Below are 23336 nucleotides of genomic sequence, written 5' to 3' on the forward strand. Positions count from 1 at the left end.
TGGAGTCGTCATTATTGAGAGCCAAAATATCATCCAAATATCTCAAAGTATTATCAAATTTGTGTATCAGATGTTGTTTCGGTGGGTCTTTCCTGAATTTTTTCATAAATTGTAACTCATAGAAGTACACAAACATGTCCGCAATAAGTGGTGCACAGTTAGTCCTCGTTGGAATTCCGATAACCTGACGATATACGGAATCTCCCAAGCGAACAAAAATGATATCTAGTAAAAGTTCAAGGGCAGATAAAGTATCAAAGCATGTCCAATTGACATCGGGTTTTTTTGTTTATTGCTACTACAAAATGACCTAAAAGAGTTTGAACATATATATTCACATTCTGACTTTTTAAATGCCCATTTAATTAGGTGTGTGATTTTTTTCTTAATGGGGATGGAAGTCATGTGGTATATAGGGTAAAAAATTAAAACTTTAAAATCACCAATTTAAGCATGCAATTTATTAAGTACTTCCAACAAGTTTTTGACACTCCAAAGTAATTAGTTCCACTTTTTTCGAAGCCCATATTTGAACAATCTATTTTCAGGTTTTCGATTGTACCAAGTATACTGGTAAGAAGAATAGATAATTTAGTAGTGGAAAAATGGCTTGAAAACGAAATAAATCTATATTTGTAGGTGTTTTGTGTACTTTCGGATTGTATAGTTTAATACTCGTGCACAGATCAATGTATGTGTTTTATCTTTGCAGGCCTGATTACAAGAAATAAGTTAGTCATCATAGATAGAGAAAAAAATGAGACTTTGATAATGAACGTTTCAGTTACAGATTCATTACATACCATTTATACCAATATCAATTTGACCATACAGGATGTAAATGACAATAACCCTATATTTACCCCGAGCTCATTCACAACGAACCTCACAGAAAACAATGGATCAAATATTCATGATATTTTTCATGACGAGTTTGTGTTTGCAGTAGCAGCAACTGATGCTGATAGCGGAAACAATGCAATGTTGACGTACACTATAGTAGAAGGAAATTTCGACAATGTATTTCGTTTGAATAACACTAATGTGGTAGGTAAATGATTAAGTAAAAAAACGTAAAATTATATATTTATATCATATTTTATGATTGTATAAAAGCCTATGTTTTTCCCGTAAAGAAGTGATTGTCATTTACGTTTCTAATTGAATATTTTCAATTGTACACACGTTCTGTCTGTCTGTCTGTCTGTCTGTCTGTCTGTCTGTCTGTCTGTCTGTCTGTCTGTCTGTCTGTATACACGTGTTTCTCTCTCTTGTAAAACAGTGAGAATTATAACTCTTTCAAATTAAACAAATTTAATCTGTGAAGTTCCGTCTTTAAATGAGTATCATTCTGATGAGTTAATGCTTTTTAAAGGGAGTTTACTAGTTCATTCTTATGTTGTACTGTTAAACCTCTGTCCCAAATTGACAATCATGCCACATCTACATTTTTAAATATATATATATACATCAGTTGTTCGACCTGCTAGTCAAATGCGTTTTGTTTAAATATACTTTTTCACGCTTTTGGTCTTTTGGAAAATGTTGTTTGTGCTGTTTTTAGACCCTTCTACAACGAAATTTGTTTGACATGCACACGTATAAAAATTGCGGTTTTTATCCAACGCAGTCATAGGTTTGAACGTAGTTTTCAATTTAGACTCGTTTATATTTTTTGTTTGGGCATGTATCATATTTTCCCTCCGGTTTATATGATCCGTTCATCCTATATATTGACTCTTAAAATTCAAGAGTTAATCTTAAAATGAGGGTACTTTCTCTAAAAAATGAGGGTACTTTTTATATGGCCTTCCAAATACCGTTTCGATCCCTAACATCACTGAAGAGACATTTATTGTCCAAATCCGGATATGGTGTACTAAAGAAATATTGACACAGAATGTTTGTGGCACAACATCCTGTCCACAAGTTAACATTTTTTTTTTTTTCTGTGACGTATTAAATTTATATTAACATCTTGTGATCAATTTTATTTGGCAATCGTCAATGGCAGTCAGCAGGGTTAAAGAACATCAGTTGTTCGACCTGCTAGTCAAATGCGTTTTGTTTAAATATACTTTTTCACGCTTTTGGTCTTTTGGAAAATGTTGTTTGTGCTGTTTTTAGACCCTTCTACAACGAAATTTGTTTGACATGCACACGTATAAAAATTGCGGTTTTTATCCAACGCAGTCATAGGTTTGAACGTAGTTTTCAATTTAGACTCGTTTATATTTTTTGTTTGGGCATGTATCATATTTTCCCTCCGGTTTATATGATCCGTTCATCCTATATATTGACTCTTAAAATTCAAGAGTTAATCTTAAAATGAGGGTACTTTCTCTAAAAAATGAGGGTACTTTTTATATGGCCTTCCAAATACCGTTTCGATCCCTAACATCACTGAAGAGACATTTATTGTCCAAATCCGGATATGGTGTACTAAAGAAATATTGACACAGAATGTTTGTGGCACAACATCCTGTCCACAAGTTAACATTTTTTTTTTTTCTGTGACGTATTAAATTTATATTAACATCTTGTGATCAATTTTATTTGGCAATCGTCAATGGCAGTCAGCAGGGTTAAAGAACATCAGTTGTTCGACCTGCTAGTCAAATGCGTTTTGTTTAAATATACTTTTTCACGCTTTTGGTCTTTTGGAAAATGTTGTTTGTGCTGTTTTTAGACCCTTCTACAACGAAATTTGTTTGACATGCACACGTATAAAAATTGCGGTTTTTATCCAACGCAGTCATAGGTTTGAACGTAGTTTTCAATTTAGACTCGTTTATATTTTTTGTTTGGGCATGTATCATATTTTCCCTCCGGTTTATATGATCCGTTCATCCTATATATTGACTCTTAAAATTCAAGAGTTAATCTTAAAATGAGGGTACTTTCTCTAAAAAATGAGGGTACTTTTTATATGGCCTTCCAAATACCGTTTCGATCCCTAACATCACTGAAGAGACATTTATTGTCCAAATCCGGATATGGTGTACTAAAGAAATATTGACACAGAATGTTTGTGGCACAACATCCTGTCCACAAGTTAACATTTTTTTTTTTCTGTGACGTATTAAATTTATATTAACATCTTGTGATCAATTTTATTTGGCAATCGTCAATGGCAGTCAGCAGGGTTAAAGAACATCAGTTGTTCGACCTGCTAGTCAAATGCGTTTTGTTTAAATATACTTTTTCACGCTTTTGGTCTTTTGGAAAATGTTGTTTGTGCTGTTTTTAGACCCTTCTACAACGAAATTTGTTTGACATGCACACGTATAAAAATTGCGGTTTTTATCCAACGCAGTCATAGGTTTGAACGTAGTTTTCAATTTAGACTCGTTTATATTTTTTGTTTGGGCATGTATCATATTTTCCCTCCGGTTTATATGATCCGTTCATCCTATATATTGACTCTTAAAATTCAAGAGTTAATCTTAAAATGAGGGTACTTTCTCTAAAAAATGAGGGTACTTTTTATATGGCCTTCCAAATACCGTTTCGATCCCTAACATCACTGAAGAGACATTTATTGTCCAAATCCGGATATGGTGTACTAAAGAAATATTGACACAGAATGTTTGTGGCACAACATCCTGTCCACAAGTTAACATTTTTTTTTTTCTGTGACGTATTAAATTTATATTAACATCTTGTGATCAATTTTATTTGGCAATCGTCAATGGCAGTCAGCAGGGTTAAAGAACATCAGTTGTTCGACCTGCTAGTCAAATGCGTTTTGTTTAAATATACTTTTTCACGCTTTTGGTCTTTTGGAAAATGTTGTTTGTGCTGTTTTTAGACCCTTCTACAACGAAATTTGTTTGACATGCACACGTATAAAAATTGCGGTTTTTATCCAACGCAGTCATAGGTTTGAACGTAGTTTTCAATTTAGACTCGTTTATATTTTTTGTTTGGGCATGTATCATATTTTCCCTCCGGTTTATATGATCCGTTCATCCTATATATTGACTCTTAAAATTCAAGAGTTAATCTTAAAATGAGGGTACTTTCTCTAAAAAATGAGGGTACTTTTTATATGGCCTTCCAAATACCGTTTCGATCCCTAACATCACTGAAGAGACATTTATTGTCCAAATCCGGATATGGTGTACTAAAGAAATATTGACACAGAATGTTTGTGGCACAACATCCTGTCCACAAGTTAACATTTTTTTTTTTCTGTGACGTATTAAATTTATATTAACATCTTGTGATCAATTTTATTTGGCAATCGTCAATGGCAGTCAGCAGGGTTAAAGAACATCAGTTGTTCGACCTGCTAGTCAAATGCGTTTTGTTTAAATATACTTTTTCACGCTTTTGGTCTTTTGGAAAATGTTGTTTGTGCTGTTTTTAGACCCTTCTACAACGAAATTTGTTTGACATGCACACGTATAAAAATTGCGGTTTTTATCCAACGCAGTCATAGGTTTGAACGTAGTTTTCAATTTAGACTCGTTTATATTTTTTGTTTGGGCATGTATCATATTTTCCCTCCGGTTTATATGATCCGTTCATCCTATATATTGACTCTTAAAATTCAAGAGTTAATCTTAAAATGAGGGTACTTTCTCTAAAAAATGAGGGTACTTTTTATATGGCCTTCCAAATACCGTTTCGATCCCTAACATCACTGAAGAGACATTTATTGTCCAAATCCGGATATGGTGTACTAAAGAAATATTGACACAGAATGTTTGTGGCACAACATCCTGTCCACAAGTTAACATTTTTTTTTTTCTGTGACGTATTAAATTTATATTAACATCTTGTGATCAATTTTATTTGGCAATCGTCAATGGCAGTCAGCAGGGTTAAAGAACATCAGTTGTTCGACCTGCTAGTCAAATGCGTTTTGTTTAAATATACTTTTTCACGCTTTTGGTCTTTTGGAAAATGTTGTTTGTGCTGTTTTTAGACCCTTCTACAACGAAATTTGTTTGACATGCACACGTATAAAAATTGCGGTTTTTATCCAACGCAGTCATAGGTTTGAACGTAGTTTTCAATTTAGACTCGTTTATATATATATATATATATATATATACCTATTTCGCTGATACGATTTAGAATATTCAACACTGTTAAAGTTCAAGCCGTTTTATTTTTTTGCCTGTCCTGATCAAAGGGATTAGTAATTGTGTTTGACTGTAAACAAGAAATGGTAGAAGATGATATCAAAAATGATATTGAACTCTTTGTGTCATCAAAAACACCTTATTCAAACTTTTGAATTTAATGTTGTCCGGACCGATAATACAAAATGAAATAACCTTCAGCGAATTTATTTGCTTCTCTTGTTTTGAAATTATCCTAATCGTGTGATTTAATATGTATTGACTTTTTTCGAAATGATAAAAAAGAGGCGAAAGATTCAAGAGGACATTCAAACTCATAAATCGAAAATTGATATAATCTCGGCATAAATTTACTCATGCAGCACTTGTTAATAGTGAGGTCCAATAACCTGTTCTCTTTATATTAACCATTTAGGGAAACATTTCGGTATCGGGAAATGTTGATAGAGAGAAGAGGGATATGTATATCTTAACAATAGAGGCAAATGATCACCCTGTTTCTGATTCACGTACTGGAACTGCAACTGTAACAATTTACATCAAGGACGTCAATGATAATGCACCAACATTTGAAGATCCCTATTACTTTGCAAAGGTTCTGGAAAACGCAAGAGTTAATGAGACATTACAAGAATTGGTTGTTGCAACTGATGGGGACAGTGGACCTAATCAAACAATTTCTTATTCATTCACTGAGACGGAAGTTAATATTACTAATTTGTTCGGCATAAATGAGACCACAGGGCAAATAAGAGTTAAATCAAGCTTACGAAATAGATATGGTGACTACTTTTTAACCATAACGGCTACTGATCATGGTGTTGAACAGTTATCTGGTTCTACCAATTATACAATACATGTAGAAGATCTGAATGACAATATACCACGCTTGATCGATCCACCAACAGATGTAAAAATTTATGAGGTTAGTATATTTTTATATCCTCTTTTAAGTGCACAAGTTTGTTATGAACACGCATGACACGAATGATTCGGATTTCGGTACTGCAACATCTTAAATTGGAAATAAAATAATTAACAAAATGATTTAAAATCAAGTTTCATATGTCGCTCAAAAATATGTATTTTGTTTTATAAAAGTATAACAAAAATACAGAGCGCTTTGGCAATTGATCTAAGAAATGAAGTTTGTAAACATGACAAATTCTGTCAATCACAGGAACAATAAAAAAAACACCTTCCATATTTCAACGTTGTAAGAGATATCCCCGATGTAATTTGTGGGTCAAAACTGTTTATGTTTAGCTAGCTAAACTTCCAACTTGTATATATAGTAGCTGAATGTTGTTATTTCGATATCAAAGTTTTCATTAAACTGTCAAAATGACACAAAAGCAAGGACATTTTCTGTGTCAATTGTTATTTCACATGAACTCCTTCACTTGCAATTAATTTAAAATCTTAGTACAAAATAATGCAATTTCATGTTTTTACAACGAAGGGTTTTCTATGTTCAAAAATGCTGGATTAGTTTATTATTCGTCGTCATGTTCATAACGGAAAATTGCAGAAAAATACCGTTTTATAAAATATATTATTATCTTACGTAGTGCGCTCGGCTTGGTACGACTCTAGTGAAATTGAACGCAACAGACGATGACTATGAAGATAATGGTTTGATAGAATTTTACTTCTTGGACAAATCCGGAGATCCTAACAGTACCTTTTTTATTATCAACAATAAAACAGGAAAAATTTCAACAGCTTTGTACCCCCTTGTTCATCAGCATAAGTATTTAGTAAGTTCAGTTCGTTATAGTTGATATCATTTGGCACATTAAAATGTGTAATATGATGTTGTTTTTAAGGAAATAACATTTTCTGATCAATAACGCGTTAAATGAATTGAGAAACCGCAAAAATTAATACATTGAGCTGTATTGTCAAGAATTTTGTTCTAATTTCAAAGAGAACTTATATTTTTCCAAAACAAATAGTTTTAAGAATTATAATATGTCAAAGCTATTGAATTGTTTAACTTCCATAGAATGAACCATCTGTGTTCGTGTTTTGTGTCGTTTAAATAAAATAATGATACAGTAATGAAACTTATTAAGTATTTGTAAAATACATGTTTTTCTGCATGTACTGTTAAAATGAAACCCTGATCACATTATCATTCAAATAATTCGTGGTATATTTAACCAAATTACTGTCTGTGTACAGTTTCATCATTTTTGTGGAATATCAACTTTCGTAGATTTCATGTGTATAGGTAGACCACGAAAAAAGTTATATAGGCTTGTTGGAGTCTTATGTAGACGCAACGCGCGTCTGGTATACTAACTTATAATCCTGGTACCTTTGATATCTGTGTGCATAATTTTGCAAAACCAGGAAATTAAATATCTGTGAACATATATTTACTTCCAAATCCATAAAACGTTGCTCCACAAAAATAAATGAATCTTATGTATGAACCTTTTGAATTTTAACGGATGTTTTTATTGTTTAGCTGAGGGTTCAGGTAAGAGACCACGGTGATCCACCTTTAACATCTCCTAGTCATGATATGGAAGTTGAAATCATTGATGTAAACGACCATCCGCCCGATTTTAAAAAAGATTCGACGACTGCAGAAGTGTTTGAAAATGTTTCAAACATTACTTTTACGAAAGTCACAGCACATGACGAAGACGAAAATTCGGTTATTCGCTACAGCATAGGTAAACAATATATTAACAAGATCCTAGAGATATTGAAACATAATACATGTATTTAGTATGACTACTAATAAAAACTTTCTAATTTAAAAATAGTACAACTTCATCCAAATTAGATGAAAAGCGTGTCAAACTGTTTTTCTCTTTTTATATCTTATCCACTTTTATTTACCATAAAATTACTTGAAAATCCATACAAAAGTGATAATTGCATGTTTGGCATGCTTATCCGTTGTTTTGAATATAAGGAAAAAATAACAGGGCATAAACCTAAACCATGCGAAAACATACAAGTAATAACACATACAGCAAACAAGGGAAATCTAAAATGTTTGGTTTTTACGACCCATTTCAATAATTTACATGACTTACATGTCAGTGATTTTTGTCGCATCGGTAAGATAATCAATACTGTTACACTAGTGGTACCAAAAGAATTGCTTAACACAAACGATCAAAATCAGTGAAATTCTCATTCGAGGAAAAGTGACAGGTGGTCGTTGTTTTGAGAACAACTAGTGTGATACATATTTTCCATACCGCTCAACCAACTCGCAATTGCGTCAATAAAACTTTCAAAAGCATGAATTTACTACTTTGAATTATTGGCCCTTGTGATTTCCTCTTCTATTAAAGTGTTATCCAATGTCATATGCATATTTATTTTGCCCAGCGTTTATGAGTTTTCTGTTTAATTGCCCTTAAACATCGTTTTCTACTTTGCTTTCTATTATAACTGTTTAAATACATGCGCCACTGGTACATTATAAGTGTAATGTTGACAAAACGCGCGTTTGATGTACCAAATTATAATAATGGTATCTTTGATGAGATATCCAGTGACGTTGTCATAACTGTATTCATCCCTCGACTGTTTGTCTTGATTTCAACTAAATAGTTTAATATCTTATTAACGATCCTTTTTGATATTTCACTCTGTCTTGCAGTTAAAAATTTCAATGCCCTGTTTGATATCAATGAAGAGTCTGGGAGAATCAGTATCATGAAAGAAATAGACCGAGAAGAATTTCAAACTATCACAATACGAGTAAGAGCTACAGATATTACTGAAAGGGACATTACTGTTGATTGTGACAATACTCCTGATATGGTCTCAAATACAACTGAAATGGATGTTAAAATAACAATACTTGATCAGAATGATAACCCGCCACAGTTCAACAGTACTTTCATCTCTAGAGGAATCAGAAGAACTGTCAATCTCAATACATTGATCATTGACTTGAAGGTTAATATAAGACGAAATTATTAATTTGAGATCTGGTGGTGATATAATATTGTAATATGACAATTAGTGTGTAATACTAGTATACTAAAAAAATCATTTAAAATGAGTTATACAAGATAGGCCGACAATTTCATGTTATCACTTAAATTCGTCTTCAGTCATATTCAGATTTTTGTATAAACAGGGTACCTGAAAAATCCCCATAATATCATGCCATAGATAAATTGATGGATGGATAGATTCATTTACCTTTGGTATTTCAATGCCAGTTTTGGGCTATTTCGTGGCGGTCAGTATTTAGTGGTAAGGAAAGCCGCAGTGTCCGTAGAAAACCACCGACCTTTGATAAAAACTAACAATCCTAATCAATTAGGATTGGCCTTGAATGCACCTGCATGAGCTGGATTCGAACGTACAACCTCAGTGTTGACTGACTAGTGCTAGTCAAACAATTAATTAAAAGGTCCATGCTTGAGCGGGGGTCAAATTAAAAAAAAACAGCGTTTCATAGACTACTATAAACATTAAGAAAACATTGATTAAACGTGAACAAAAGGACTATTGTAAAATCATTTTCTTCTGTTGATTTTGAGAAGGTAAAGAAGTTATCCGATATCCCGGTATATCCGTCTTGACACACCCTTTTTGTGCCATTTAGACAATCATCCTTAATGAACCGACGGAAATGCACATACAAGTCTACAGGTATTCTTTGGTTCGTCGGCAAGAAGAAAGACTCCTATTGTATAATTTGAAGTTTTTAAGTCAATCAATCGAAATGAATTTCAAAGTGTTGCGTGTTTATCGGGTCTAATATGTGAAGGACATTATTAAATTTCAGATTTATTTTGAGATGTGAATCTCGTTGTATTTTGAAATATTTACATTTGTTTAAATTTATGCTGATTGATCCTTAACCTGATTGTTCATTAGTTTTAATTAATGTGTGGTTCGTTTGATCTCAGTTAAAATTCCATAACGACGTCAAACACTTTTGCTTTTCTCTAAATTTCATATTTTGACGTCTAACTAACGGCAACCCTGCCTTATTACGTCATACAGAACAAACACATCTTTTTGCAGATCATTCCGAAATTATTTTTTTTTTAAATTGTCTGCATATCGTCTGTAAATTATTAGAGAAACATGCAAACTCTCGTGAAAAACGATTAGTATCCACTGTATACAGTTCATTTTGTAAACATTTTAAACGCTCGACAAGCTTCGAATTTTGAATTGGAAAATATTGCTGTGACATGTGTATAAATATCTTATCACACTGTATGTCTCTGCATATCTTCCACCTACAAATAAGTTGAAAATGATAAGTTTAACCCATTTGTTAAACTGTTAATTAGAGCATATCTATGTTGTAGACTACTGTTAATCCAGATCCTGATCTAGGGGAAAATGCAGTACATGGGTTTGCATTCAACGGTGATATTACTTTTTCTAGTTCGGATTTGAAAAATAAAATTCTACAAACAAAGGTTGGCCAGTGCCCAGATAAACGGGATGGCAGTGCTGCGTGTATCACATCCAATGGAACATTGTCAACGAATATCTTGTTTGAAGAAAATATGAAAGGATATCTTTTGATACCATTGGTTGCAACAGACGCTGCTGGGAATAGTACTACAACTTTGAAGGTAGATACTAGTTATATTTATTTTGTTTATACAACTTTTCTAAATTTATTAGGGCTTGATATACTCCAGACAAACACGTGCACGTATGTCGTTAATGATTCTTTAGTATTGTGATGTTGTCTTTCAATTGCCTTTTTAGTTATATATGTTTTAATACTAGAAAATATAATTTAATTTGAAGTCTTAATCTGGTGGTATATGGCGATGGGGGAGTAGATAGATTTCTCTAATTGACCAGTTGTTCTTCCGTACTATCTTCAATTTCTCTATCCAACTTGTGTATCCGGAACTGCTATTGAATCACTTGACAAAAACATAAATCTTTCACAGTAACCGTATCACATGGAAACTGAATCATTTTTGTTTATTCTGTGATGGCATATCAATTGAATCCGCCATTTGCCACACTATCGGAAAGATTTACATCTGCTTATTTTCTTTTCTGTTATCCCCAATGCTAATTTACAAATTATCAACTTTACTCAGAATTTGTACCATATTATATCATAGTACACATATTTTCTGTAGAGACATGTTTTGGTTTACCAAAATATTACCATTGCTTTATTTATGGCTAAAAACCTCCTCATTTTAATTTGTTTATATTTTTTAACGATAGTGACCCTTGAAGGTCATTGTACACCTCCTGTGTTGTGTGTTATTCCAAATTATGTTTGAGTTTTTTCTCAGTCCATTTTGTATCTGTTAGTCATCCTGAATTCCTAAGAAATTGTTTTTTATCTATTTGTATCAGAATAGTTATCAAAGATACCAGCATTATAATTTAATACGCCAGACGCGCGTTTCGTCTACATAAGACTTATCAGTGGCGCTCATATCAAACTATTTATAAAGCCAAACAAGTACAATGTTGAAACGTATTGAGGATCCAAAATTTCTAAAAAGTTGTGTCAAATACGGCTTCGGTAATCTATGCCCGGAATAAGACAAGCCTTAGTTTTCGAAAATTCAAAGTTTTGTAAACAGGAAATTTATAAAAATGACCACATTATTGATATTCATGTCAACACCTTTTACAATTATGCACAACTGATTTTCAGTTTAAATTCAAATTAATGATTGTATAGTATTCTCTACTAAAATCCTGGAAATTAATGTTAACCATTACAGTGTCTAAGATATTTTTTGTACAGATAACTCCTTCTTTAACTGCAAACTAGATTGTAATATGATTTTTATAATCTTCTCAATATATTGCAATGATCATCTACTGTTTTGCCTGTGACGAATTGTGTATGTGTATTACCTTCAGAATATAATGTACGTATTTTTATCAAGGAGGTATGGAATTGTTATGTGAGGTATGTTCATCTTTTAAATGAAATTTCAAAATAACATCAAGTTCATATATGCATATACTCGTACAGTCAGTTAGAATCAGACTTGATATATTCTATGATATGTCACTCTTTGATTATATTGCTTTAATTGACATGAAAGACGCGAAAGCACGGTAATTTACCATAACTTATAGTGGATAGTATGATGGTTGTACACATGCTCTAACGACAGGAAAGAGACAATTTATTGTTACGTTTTTTCAGATATATATAATTTCTGATGACCAAACTGCAGCTATGCTGATTTATGACAACAAAGCGTTCGTGCAGTCTAACCAAGATGAAATTCTGCGGTAAATCTAGTATCAATAATAGCGAATCATTATATAATAAAACACAATTGATTATGGACATTGGGAATGTGTCTAAGAGACAACAACCAAAGAGCAGAAACAGCCCATGGCAACCTAGTCTTTATAGCGGCGTGAATGTCCCGCACCTGGAAGCGGGCTTCATGTGGTCATAAAACCAAAAAAAGATGTACGAGTGCAGTGCAAATAGTCATCCAAAATGTATAATGGACTTATATCAAAAATATATTCAAGACTAACATAATCAACAACGGTCATCATGAATACTTATGCACTTATTATTTATTCTAATACCAAAATTGTAAGCATACAAAATTTCCACTAATACAAAAGAAGCTTTGATTCATCGCTTAGTAAAACTAGTTTAAAGTAATATTTTTACAGAATACTGTCGCAGATAACAGGATACGAGTTTGTGGCTGATGGAATCGAATCGTACCAACAAGACGGTATTTCGGATGCTTTCAGGTACTAAGTTTACTAAGAGTATAAACTGAATATCCCATTATAAAAACAATATAAAGATAGAACATTTATAATGTTTTTATAGTGATGTAACATGTAACGGATATCTCAGTCTACATGTTTGCCTTATTAACGAAATACAAGGAACTACATTGGACATTTTGAAGTCCAGTATTCTTTATTTTGACTTATTGGAATCTCGTTGCTTTTCCTACTATAACGATAACAAAGTTACATAAATAGTTTAAAGCACATCAAATCCTTTAATCAGTGATATTTGTACAGAATGCAAAACGTTTGCATAGCGTATTGTTGGTTTTCAGTCATGTTATAATTGAACATATTTTCAGAACTTATTTGTATTTCCATGTTATCGTCGAAAACGGAAAAGTGGCATCTGCAACTGAAGCCAAGAGGTAAGATTGTTAATAGTACACTATAAGAAGACCGATTACAATAATAGTTTGTTGTCAGTGTGCATGAATCTATAAAATTAATTATCTAAAAACAGGATTTGTTGGAAAGCCAATGCTTATATGTTCAAGTTTTCACAAAATATTTAAACAATATCTTAATAACTTGTCTCAGGTGGAAAATCGCGCTGATTCAAACAAAAAATCATATGAAAATGATATTATAAAGATGCTTGAATTTTTGATTGATAACATATTTGTTACGTTCAGGGAGACAAATTATCGGCAACCCATAGGAAGTAAATGTGCCCCTCAACATGGCGAGTTGATTAAAAACTCTTATGAGGTTGGCTTTATAAGAGAACTACTTGAGAAGAAAGAAAAGAAGTTAGCAGTATTTTTTATCTTTACTTTTCGCTATACAGTTGATGATCTCTAACCTCACAAAATAATGGTAGATTTTGTGAGTATGTTAAACGCATCTATCCAATCGCACTGGGGATTAAGAGTTCAAAATATACAGTCTGCCTTATATATTGACTTACATCTAAACAATTGTCAATAAAGTCGGTTGAAAACAAACCTGTACGACAAAAAAAAATATTTCAGCTTCCAACTATGAACTTTTTATTTCTATGTAGCAGCGCCTGCATGATTGTCACCAGCCGAAATAGACTTATTATCGGCTTTATTTTAACATGAGTCCTTTCCTCTCTATGTTTTGTGATTGTGTACTATTGTCTGTCTGTCGTCTGTCTGTCTGTCTGTTTTTTGTTTGTTTTTTCAGCCATGGCTACGTAATTTGATTTTCTATTTATGAGTTTCGTATGGTTTCCCATCCTTATATATATTAACTAATTGCTTGTAAAATTATTGATGTAACTAAGTGCATGGCTTACATATTTTATTTTGTTTTAAAAGCATTTTCGACAAACATGCAGTGGCACTTGCAAGCATGGCTGCAAAGTACAAGATTTCATCTGTTCAGGTAATTGCTATAAATGGTTGTTGAATTTACTGTCTGATGTTTATCATTTGAGTTATCGAGGATAAAAGAACCACTGGATCGATGCTACTGCTGGTGGAGTTTAAATTCTTCGACGGTATCAACAGCCCAGTAGTCAGCACCTCTGTGCTGACATGAATTATCATTTATATGCTCTAATTTATAAATAAACTGTTTTCAAAAATTTTTGAAATACTAATGCCTTTTCTACCTTAGGAATATATTACTTTAGCTGTATTTGGCAAAACGTTTACGAATGTCGGTCCTCAATGCTCTTCAACTTCATACTTCATTTGGCCCCTTTAACTTTTTTGGTTTCGCGCGACACTGATGAGTTTTTTACGGACGAAACGTGCGTCTGGCGTAAATACAAAATTTAATCCTGCTATCTATGATGAGTTTTTTCACGCAATCAGAACGTTTTTACGTAAAACATTATACACAGAATTACCAAAATATTAAATATAACGGAATATGGAATCTGTGCCGTTATAGTGTTGTGTTAATAGCACAATTATTACTTCATCTTATGCATTTTGCTTTATTTCCCTTCAACATAACACAAAAGAAATTAATTCATATACTTTGAGTTCAACAGTGTTTCAAATAATTATGAACACTATTTTATAGGAATATAAAGAAACACTACAACAGCCTGCTGCAGGTGTTCCAACTACATTCATCTTAATTGGTATAATTGGTTTACTAGGATGCATCGTTCTCCTTGTTGGTTTCTTTTACTGCAAGAGTATATCAAGGTACTTAAATAAATATCAGTGGTAGTAACTATCATGTTGTTTTATGTCTTATATCTGGGTTTTTTAAGAATGTACTTAAGTCAGGTTTCGGAATTTGTATCAGATATTTGGACTCCTTTGAGATTTTTGCTACTATACAATGTGTAATATTTTGTCCCATTATACCCATTTATCTTGTCATGTAAGACTTAAGGAGGCTCGCGTGTATAAGATTTTTAGAAAAAAAATAAACATTTATTTTTCATTACAAATTTTATTAATTACCTTAAGTAGTTGTTACTTTATCATATGTAACAAAAATCATTCCAAAAAATTAATTCGTGTTGACCCAAGGTAACTTTTAAAATGTAGATATCATTGAAAAAGCTCCAAATTATCTCCCTTTGGTGCAAAAATGCCATTTTTTTTGGCATTAAAATTGAAATATCTTTTTTAAATCATCGGTGACCTATATTTTTTATTGTTGTTTTCGAATAAGCTGTACACAAACTAAATTATTATTAAATTTAAGCGATTTCTGTAATTTAGTTCTTTTTTTATTTTGATATTACCGTTATTTCTCTTATTAGATCAACAGAAAAAAAGGACATTGACCAAAATGTATGCTTCTTTTGAAGACAGATTTTGAGCGTAAATGAACGGTGACCCCATTTTTTTTATTTCCTTTTTCCATTAAGTATAAGATAAAGTTCATTTATAGAAAAATATAGCGAAATCCTATATTAAATAAAAAAATTCATTTAGACCCGCAAGCCCCCTTAATAGCTCATTAAAGATATTATTTTTTTCTATTTGAGACACCAAAACTATTTATGCAAATATAAGGTTAAAGTCAGAGTCAGCTTTTTCACGTTAAATTTTAATAATTATATATATCGAAAAGGAGCTCCATGACCAATCAATATATTTAGCAAATTACAGTACATCCTTAAATAATGTATGATTTCGAAACTGAACAAGGTGATTTCTTGTCAAATGTGTCATCGGATAGTGCAAAATGACTTTCTTATCTTTTAAGGTAAATGTATGAATTCTTAATGTGACATTTGCACGAGCGCTGAGCTTGTTGATTTTTTTCAGTGGAATTTGATTTTATATTCATAAATAAGATAACCTGTAATTCAGTGTTTGTCGTTTGTTTATGTGTTACAAAATGTACATATTTGTTTTTCGTTCATTTTTTTACCTAAATTAGGCCGTTAGTTTTCTCGTTTGAATTGTTTTACATTGTCTTATCAAGACCTTTTATAGCTGACTATGCGGTATGGGAATTGCTTATTGTTGAAGGCCGTACGGTTACCTATAATTGTTAATTTTTGTGTCATTTTGGTCTTTTGTGTATAATTGTCTCATTGGCAATAATACCACATCTTCTTTTTTGTGTATCACATATTTTGTCTCGTGGTGGCTTGTTTGCCTCGTGTGCCAGATGTCGTTGGCTCGAACCCCGTGCGGGACAATCCGAAGACTTGAAAGTTGATATTTGCTGCTCCTTCGCTAAGCACGCGTCATTACGAAGTATTTCTATCCACCCTTTTTTAACTGATTTGTTAAAGAATGTTCTTTTGTTGTACTGTGCCAGGTTGAGAGCGAACATTTTGTATGTGCCTGTACCAAGTCAGAAACCCCTTATTCAATTGTTTGTTGTTGTGTTACATATATTTGTTTTTATATCTGTGTCATTTGCTCTCTTGATGAGAGTTGTCTCATTGGCAATCATAACACATCGTGTTTCCTTAACATTGAATCAAACTGACATGATTGTAAGCTGAAGTTTTCATGTTAAGTATGTACTTTGGGTTTCAAACACTTAAATTGAATTTGAAAGACTTATGCCGCTAGTTGTTGACAATCATTTTATTTCTGCTGTTATTATTATAGATATCAAAGAAAATTGAAAGCTGCAACAACTAAGACTACAGGTGGTAAGTTCCTTTATGTATTGCCTTATGATTGTTGTTATACAGTTCGTAATCATCATTCAGGAAGCTTTTCGACAGACTGTCTTGATAGCTATTATTTTAACACTTCTATTATTAAAATACATAGCATTGTCCGCGATTTTTAAAGTAAAACACTTTTGTTTAAATAAATCATAATCAAACTTTGCTTAGAAATGAAAATATCGTTCTTTCTAAAGATATTTTAATATTCTTTGTTCTGTTTGTTTGGTTTGATGATGATTTTACAATTTTATTATTTTGAGATGATAATTTAAATGCATATGACATCACATTTCAAATATTCTTCTTGTAATAACACACTAGTGTTCATAGACAGTTTTTCATTTTATTATTTTCGAACTGCATTTTTAGTTTTCTTTGTTCGATACTACGCCATGTTGTTATTTCAAAATATACAATGATTTCTCCCATTGGTGTCTTCCACCTACATCTGAATAATATACTTGAAGTTTTTTGATGTGGTTATTAATCTTTATTTCTGATGTAATATATTTCTTACCCTTTGTAGACACAGATATTAAGGAATGTCAACCCGGAACGAACATGTATGCAAGAAGGTAATTCTCTATGTAACTTTCGATCTGGAAAAAAAAAGATAAAAAAAAAACACTTTTGTTTGAGAATTGATTCAAACACAGTAGCAAATATCACATGTTTTAGACAAGTTAGAATCTATTTATTTTTGAAAATAATTTTGCTAACGAAGCGAGACTTATAGAATAGTTCCTTGGCATGATTGTCTTATGCATACTATATCCGTTAAGTATACAAATGTATGTATGAAAGGAAAGATATATTATGAAAATTTGGCTGCTGTAGTCATATTTCATCAATGCTTTTGATACTATTTATTAATTGTTTTACAAATTAACAATAGTTTTGGTCTTCCAGTAATAAAACAACTATATAAATATATATTACATATAACTGCACGCTAAAAAAATACTTGTTACGCAATATTGCTATGTTTTGTTTCCGTGTAAATTCAATTTTGAAAATACTTCTTGCAGCACAAACCCATTGCTGAATAGAGAAGAAGATCTGTCAAAAATAGACTACGATCGATTTGACACTGAAGATGATATTGAAAGGTACTTATATATAGGAAGATGTGGTGTGAGTGCCTATGAGACAACTATCCATCCAAGTAACCATTTAAAAAATAAACCATTATAGGTTAAAGTACGGCCTTCAACACGGAGCCTTGGCTTAAATGCTTTACATCTAATGTTCAATTAAATGTTAAGCTAGGCTTTATTATTAATTAGCTTTTCCCAAAATCATGCGCTGAGAACATAAGTTTCAACCTTAATATAAAAATAAGAATTGTATTTGACGTCATAATAGACAAGCAATTTATGTCAATGAAAACATTCGAGGCAAAGACTCACAATGGCTTGTTTTATCCCAATAAATGAGGATTCCAACGTGGGTCACATTGTCGCGTATTACAGCAAGTTTCAACGACCCTCTGCATCGGTTTGAGTAGATTATTTACTATTATCATATTTAGAATGAGTTATTAGCTTAGTTTTTCTTTATTTTAACTTGAAACGAACATTAATGAAATAACATGAAATAACATGAAAAAAAATACAGTTTATAGAAACGAATATAAAAGAAAACACTGAATGAGGAATATAACAAGTCAGTTTATTTTCGATTTATGAGTATGACTGTCCCTCTGGTATATTTCGTCCCTATTTTATATATAAAACTAACCTCATTTAAATGACTTTTGTTATTTCTAATATTATATGGTCTAGAATAGTTTTAACTAAATATTTTTTCCATTTCTCATAATTGTTAATTGATGTTTGTACATTTATTCTGTAAATTGCAAAATAATACGACTCTTGGTATCTTGTTTTAGTGTGACGTCGTACGATTCACATCAGTTCAAAAGGGGAGAGGAAAATCTAGGTGACGAAGAAAAAGGAGCAACTTTGGACATGTATGAAGACGAAATTGTCGTACAGCACGGCGACATTGATGCCCTGGCAATGGTTCTTGAGCAACATAAACAAGAAAAAGCTGCATGCCGTGAAAGTTTGATTCAGAGCGAAAAGATTAACGGTCACCTTAGCACTGAAGATTTTACGCATTCGTTTGACAATGAAGGTTTCCAATTGAGTTTGGAAACAACCGAAGTGTAGAGTTCACAAAACTTTTCTTCAGTATAATTTAAGTCAAAGCCAGTGTTTTTCTACGTTTTGTTTTCCTTTTGATTAAATATAGGAAAGTTTGAGGGGAGAACCAGTGTCTATAAAGTAGCGAACATTGAAGCCTAGTTTTGGTCAAGTAAATAAAATGTTTTTGCTAACCATTTTAAATTAGCACATAATGTTTAGAATGCATCGGGTCAAGAAATATAAACGAAAAACATAAAAATTTGTATCTTATAACGTCACAATTACGTCATTAGTATGTACTGTTTTCACAAAAAGATGAAAAAATACAGAATTTATGCAGTTTTCTATCTTTATTTCTGCTGTGGACACATTCTGCGCAGCCAAGAAACAACAAAATAATTTAACAGAAGCTTTATTATAAATATTGGCATAATCTCACCAAATATAAATTTGTTTCTTGGGTGCGCACATACTTTTTTAATTAAACATATACTTCAAGATTGATAAAAAAACAAGGAAAATCACGATATATAACATAATATGCAAATTAAGTCATGATTTGTTGCCATGGTAACTTGTTCGATGTCCGATTTGTTTTTGTTTTTCTTAGTACCTTATACCTTAGTCAAGTTTTCAGTTATTTAAGAATATATATGATAACTTTTAAATTTGAAGTAATTTTTGGGCCAAATAAGGGCGTTAGTGTCCCTACTCCTTTAAATAACCAGCAATGCAGTGATGTCAAACCTACATGTATAGATTAGGAGAACTGATTAAAACTATTTATTTTCCTTTACTGTGTTCACACATATTCTTTTTTAATTGTTTTCTTTGATAACTGATATCAGATCATAGGTTTTCGTACTTTGCATGCTGTTTCAATGAAAATTGTGACGTCACAATCCATTCTAAATATATAAAAAAAACCATGAGACGAGGACACTCTATCAGATGACAATTAGATGGCTTTTAGAAGAACTTCTTTAGACGGTATCTACTTATCCTAAAATGACATTGAACTGTAAATTACATTTTGATGAGATTTCTGAATGCACACAATAAAATGGATTTTATTCACCTGGGTTTTTTTTATAATGGAGAGATAAATATCGTTTCTTAATGTTTATAATACATTTTCAAATATTTCCCTTACACATGAAAACAATTATATATAGGAGGAAATTTTTTGTTGTTTATCAGCGATTATCTATAATGAATAGTTTACTTTGTGATAATTAATAAAATATTAAAATTATTTAATATATTGATCAATGTATTTGTTGATTTATCATGACATGTTTTATACGCCGCACAACAGAGTCGGAATCCTCTTGTCCGTCCGTACATCGGTCCTTCTATTACCATTTATTTTTTGTCAGATAAGAAATAGATAGCCAATTTTCGAAATTAATTAAGATTTGAATGAAATATTTTAGAGAATGGATATATTCTATAACCATTGTTTTCATTTTCATGATACTAAATTAAGAACGACGAGACAATGTATCACACGGCCACCAAAAGCTTTTTTTTTTTTATAGTACAGCCTAGATGGTCATGGCGAGTGTGTAGCGTGATTTCAAATCCCGGCCAAATTTACAGATATAACAGATCTTCTTTCTTCTTAATTTGACCTGTAGGAACTATATGTAATGCTTTTTGTTATTTAATGCTTTCTTATCCAGGGTTATATATCGTTTAAATACGAGCGTTGATCAGTGTTTGGTATAACTATAAGTTTTCACTTTTTGGTATTATGAACAACAACAAAAATATTTTATAAAAAGATATTTCAATTTTTCTTTGAAAACAGTATACCTTATAACAAAATTATTTTCATTTACAACATGTACCTGTGTATACCATTATTTGCAGGATTTTTTTACCAGTTTATTGTTGTTTTCTGAAACTGATTAACCTCATTCAGCGGTATACTACTGCTGACTTTATTTACTTATAATGTGTATATGTTACAGGCATTTTCTAAATTTAGGCATTTTGTAAAATGACTGAATTTTTAGGCATTTTACAAAATGCCTAAAGTTGACAGGCAGTTTACAAAATGGCCTAAAAAAATCTAGTCATTTTGTAAAATGTCTGCAATTTTTAATGAAAAAAAGGGTTGAGTTACATACATTTAATCTTTCAAAATGTAACAAGCGTCAATAAGAAAGTCTGTAGGCTTCTAGGAGCCTGAATTGCTCATCTTGCAAAAAAGTAAAACAAAGAACATAATCACATATGAAGATGGAGTTAACGACTTCTGTTACCATTAAATTGTCTCATAAGGCTATTGAATATTCATGCAATATTTGCCACTTGAAAAGCATTCAATGTCTGATACTATATCTTGTCATCTGTGTTCAAATGAAGAGATTATCATAAATGAAAGAAGGCATGCATCAGACTCAATGACAAAACAAGCTGTCAGGATGAGAAATCTATCGGAAAGAGTTTTAACAGAGGAAGATATTAGAGCAATTGTATCACTTGAAATTACCCATGTGGATTAAGCAAAGGAGGCCCGCGTTGTTGTTACTGGAAAGGAAGAGTTAGGTTATCAACTGGAAATTAAAGATTAAATACTACGTGGACTCAACACCAGGAATCAGTATGAACGGTCTGACAGTAATTTTATTGTTATTCAATGAGTAAATTATGATAACGAAATATCCTTCAGTAAAGCTGTCAGTAAAGTTTCTTTGTGTGAAGGTCAGGGTTACACAAAATGTGGCTGTAGTGCTAGTGGTAAGACTTAATGTAACACTAAACGTTGTCTTTGCAAAAGGTCAGAAAAAATGTGTAACCGTTGCTGTCATCCAATCATTACATGTAGCAAAAATAATTGTCACCTTCAGTGTTAATGTAAACGATTTAATAACAATTTTAAAACTGTAACTGTTTAAATTGCATACTATATTTAATGATAGAATAAAATTATCTGTTTGATATTTCCATTCGTTAAGTTTTGAGTACATTCCATTTAGTTTTAGTCTTTTAGGCATTTTGTAAAATGCCTGACAAAAAAAGTCAATTTGTGAAATGCCTAAATATGCAGGCATTTTAGAAAATCCCCAAAATTTCAGTCATTTTACAAAATGCCTAAATTTAGAAATTGCCTGTAACATATACAAGTAATATTCAGTTAGCTTTTAATTTACTGATAACAAAATCAATATTTATACCAATAAAAAACATTATTCAATTATCATATTACAGTGTTGAATAGATAACCTTTTGGAATAAGTTTATTTAAAGGAGCCACAAGTTTACGTGGATCATTTCTAAATCTCCGGGCACGGTTAACAACATTTCCGTAAAAATGAAGATGTGCTAGTGTATCTTTCTATGTTACCAGGAGTAGATTACCTTAGCCGTATTTGGCACAACCTTTTGGAATTTTGGGTCCTCAATGCTCTTCAACTTTGTATTTTTTTGGCTTTTTAACTATTTTTAACTGAGCGTCACTGATGAGTCTTATGTAGACGAAACGCGCGTCTGGCTTATAAAATTATACTTTGTATCATAGATCAAATTTATTCGTTCAGTGAATGTTCATTTGTGGTTCTACCAGTTTGGTTGATTTTCAATTGATATTTTTTATTGTGTCCTTCTTTTTTGTGATGTTACACTATTGCTTCAGATAAGAGAGAACGTTTGGTACCATTAAAATATTTTAGCCCGCTGCAATTGTTTGAACCTGTTCTAAGTCAGGAATCTGATGTTCATAAGTTGTCTTTTATTGATGTGTTTTGTTTTTCGATTTTTTACATAAATTAGACCGTTGGTTTTCCCGTTTGAATGGTTTTACCCTAGTGATTGTTAATGCCATTTAAAGCTTGCTGTTCAGTGTGATCCAAGGCGCCGTGTTGAAGACCGTACTTTGACATTTAATGGTTTACATTTACAAATTGTAACTTAAATGGCGAGCTGTCTCATTGGCGTTTATACTTAATATTATTAAGCTAATATTTAGACGAATTATATATAATATATATAGTTAAGTTTGGCGTATGAATACGGTTTTGGTGACATCTATCTTGTGGTAAATTGTTTATTTACATTAGATTAAAAATATAAATTAAAAGCTCACCACAACGTAATGACAAAATAGTCTTAAATAGATTAAGAGAAAACAAAAATCCAGGTAACAAACTTGATCGAGAGAAACACATAACTTTAAAGCCTCGGTCACACCTTACCGGATAGCTCGAACGGACGCCTAGCGGATAACTTTTTTTCAATCCGTTC

General features: G+C 31.8%; 2 protein-coding genes and 1 long non-coding RNA gene across 3 annotated transcripts in view; all 3 read left to right on the top strand.

Annotated features, from left to right (window-relative positions):
* The window catches only part of LOC134726158 (cadherin-23-like), a 47566-nt gene extending 35233 nt beyond the window's left edge, over positions 1 to 12333 (top strand). The window contains exons 20-26 of the mRNA XM_063590559.1: positions 713 to 1047; positions 5509 to 6018; positions 6665 to 6853; positions 7570 to 7780; positions 8725 to 9026; positions 10403 to 10675; positions 12241 to 12333. Of these exons, the coding sequence (XP_063446629.1) occupies positions 713 to 1047; positions 5509 to 6018; positions 6665 to 6853; positions 7570 to 7780; positions 8725 to 9026; positions 10403 to 10675; positions 12241 to 12333 (1913 nt within the window). The remainder of the gene's footprint in view (positions 1 to 712; positions 1048 to 5508; positions 6019 to 6664; positions 6854 to 7569; positions 7781 to 8724; positions 9027 to 10402; positions 10676 to 12240) is intronic.
* Positions 12334 to 12730: 397 nt separating this feature from the next.
* Positions 12731 to 16914, top strand: LOC134726831 (uncharacterized). The gene is made up of 5 exons (XR_010108652.1): positions 12731 to 12815; positions 13163 to 13228; positions 14147 to 14213; positions 14862 to 14989; positions 16871 to 16914. It is a non-coding gene; the product is annotated as an uncharacterized LOC134726831 (long non-coding RNA).
* Positions 16915 to 17466: 552 nt separating this feature from the next.
* On the top strand, positions 17467 to 19221 carry LOC134726832 (uncharacterized). The gene is made up of 3 exons (XM_063591236.1): positions 17467 to 17510; positions 17964 to 18044; positions 18827 to 19221. The coding sequence occupies exons 1-3, from the start codon at positions 17497 to 17499 to the stop codon at positions 19107 to 19109; spliced, it is 378 nt and encodes a 125-aa protein (XP_063447306.1). The 5' UTR covers positions 17467 to 17496; the 3' UTR covers positions 19110 to 19221.
* The last annotated feature ends 4115 nt before the right edge of the window (positions 19222 to 23336 follow it).

The sequence above is a fragment of the Mytilus trossulus genome, chromosome 7 (genome assembly GCF_036588685.1).
Source record: "Mytilus trossulus isolate FHL-02 chromosome 7, PNRI_Mtr1.1.1.hap1, whole genome shotgun sequence".
NCBI lineage: Eukaryota > Metazoa > Mollusca > Bivalvia > Mytilida > Mytilidae > Mytilus > Mytilus trossulus.

What these genes read in the sequence shown, in the direction of transcription:
- LOC134726832 (XM_063591236.1), top strand. An exon ending in ACTGAAGATGATATTGAAAG is followed by an intron (nt 18,045 to 18,826) that starts GTACTTATATAT and finishes ATCTTGTTTTAG; the next exon opens with TGTGACGTCGTACGATTCAC.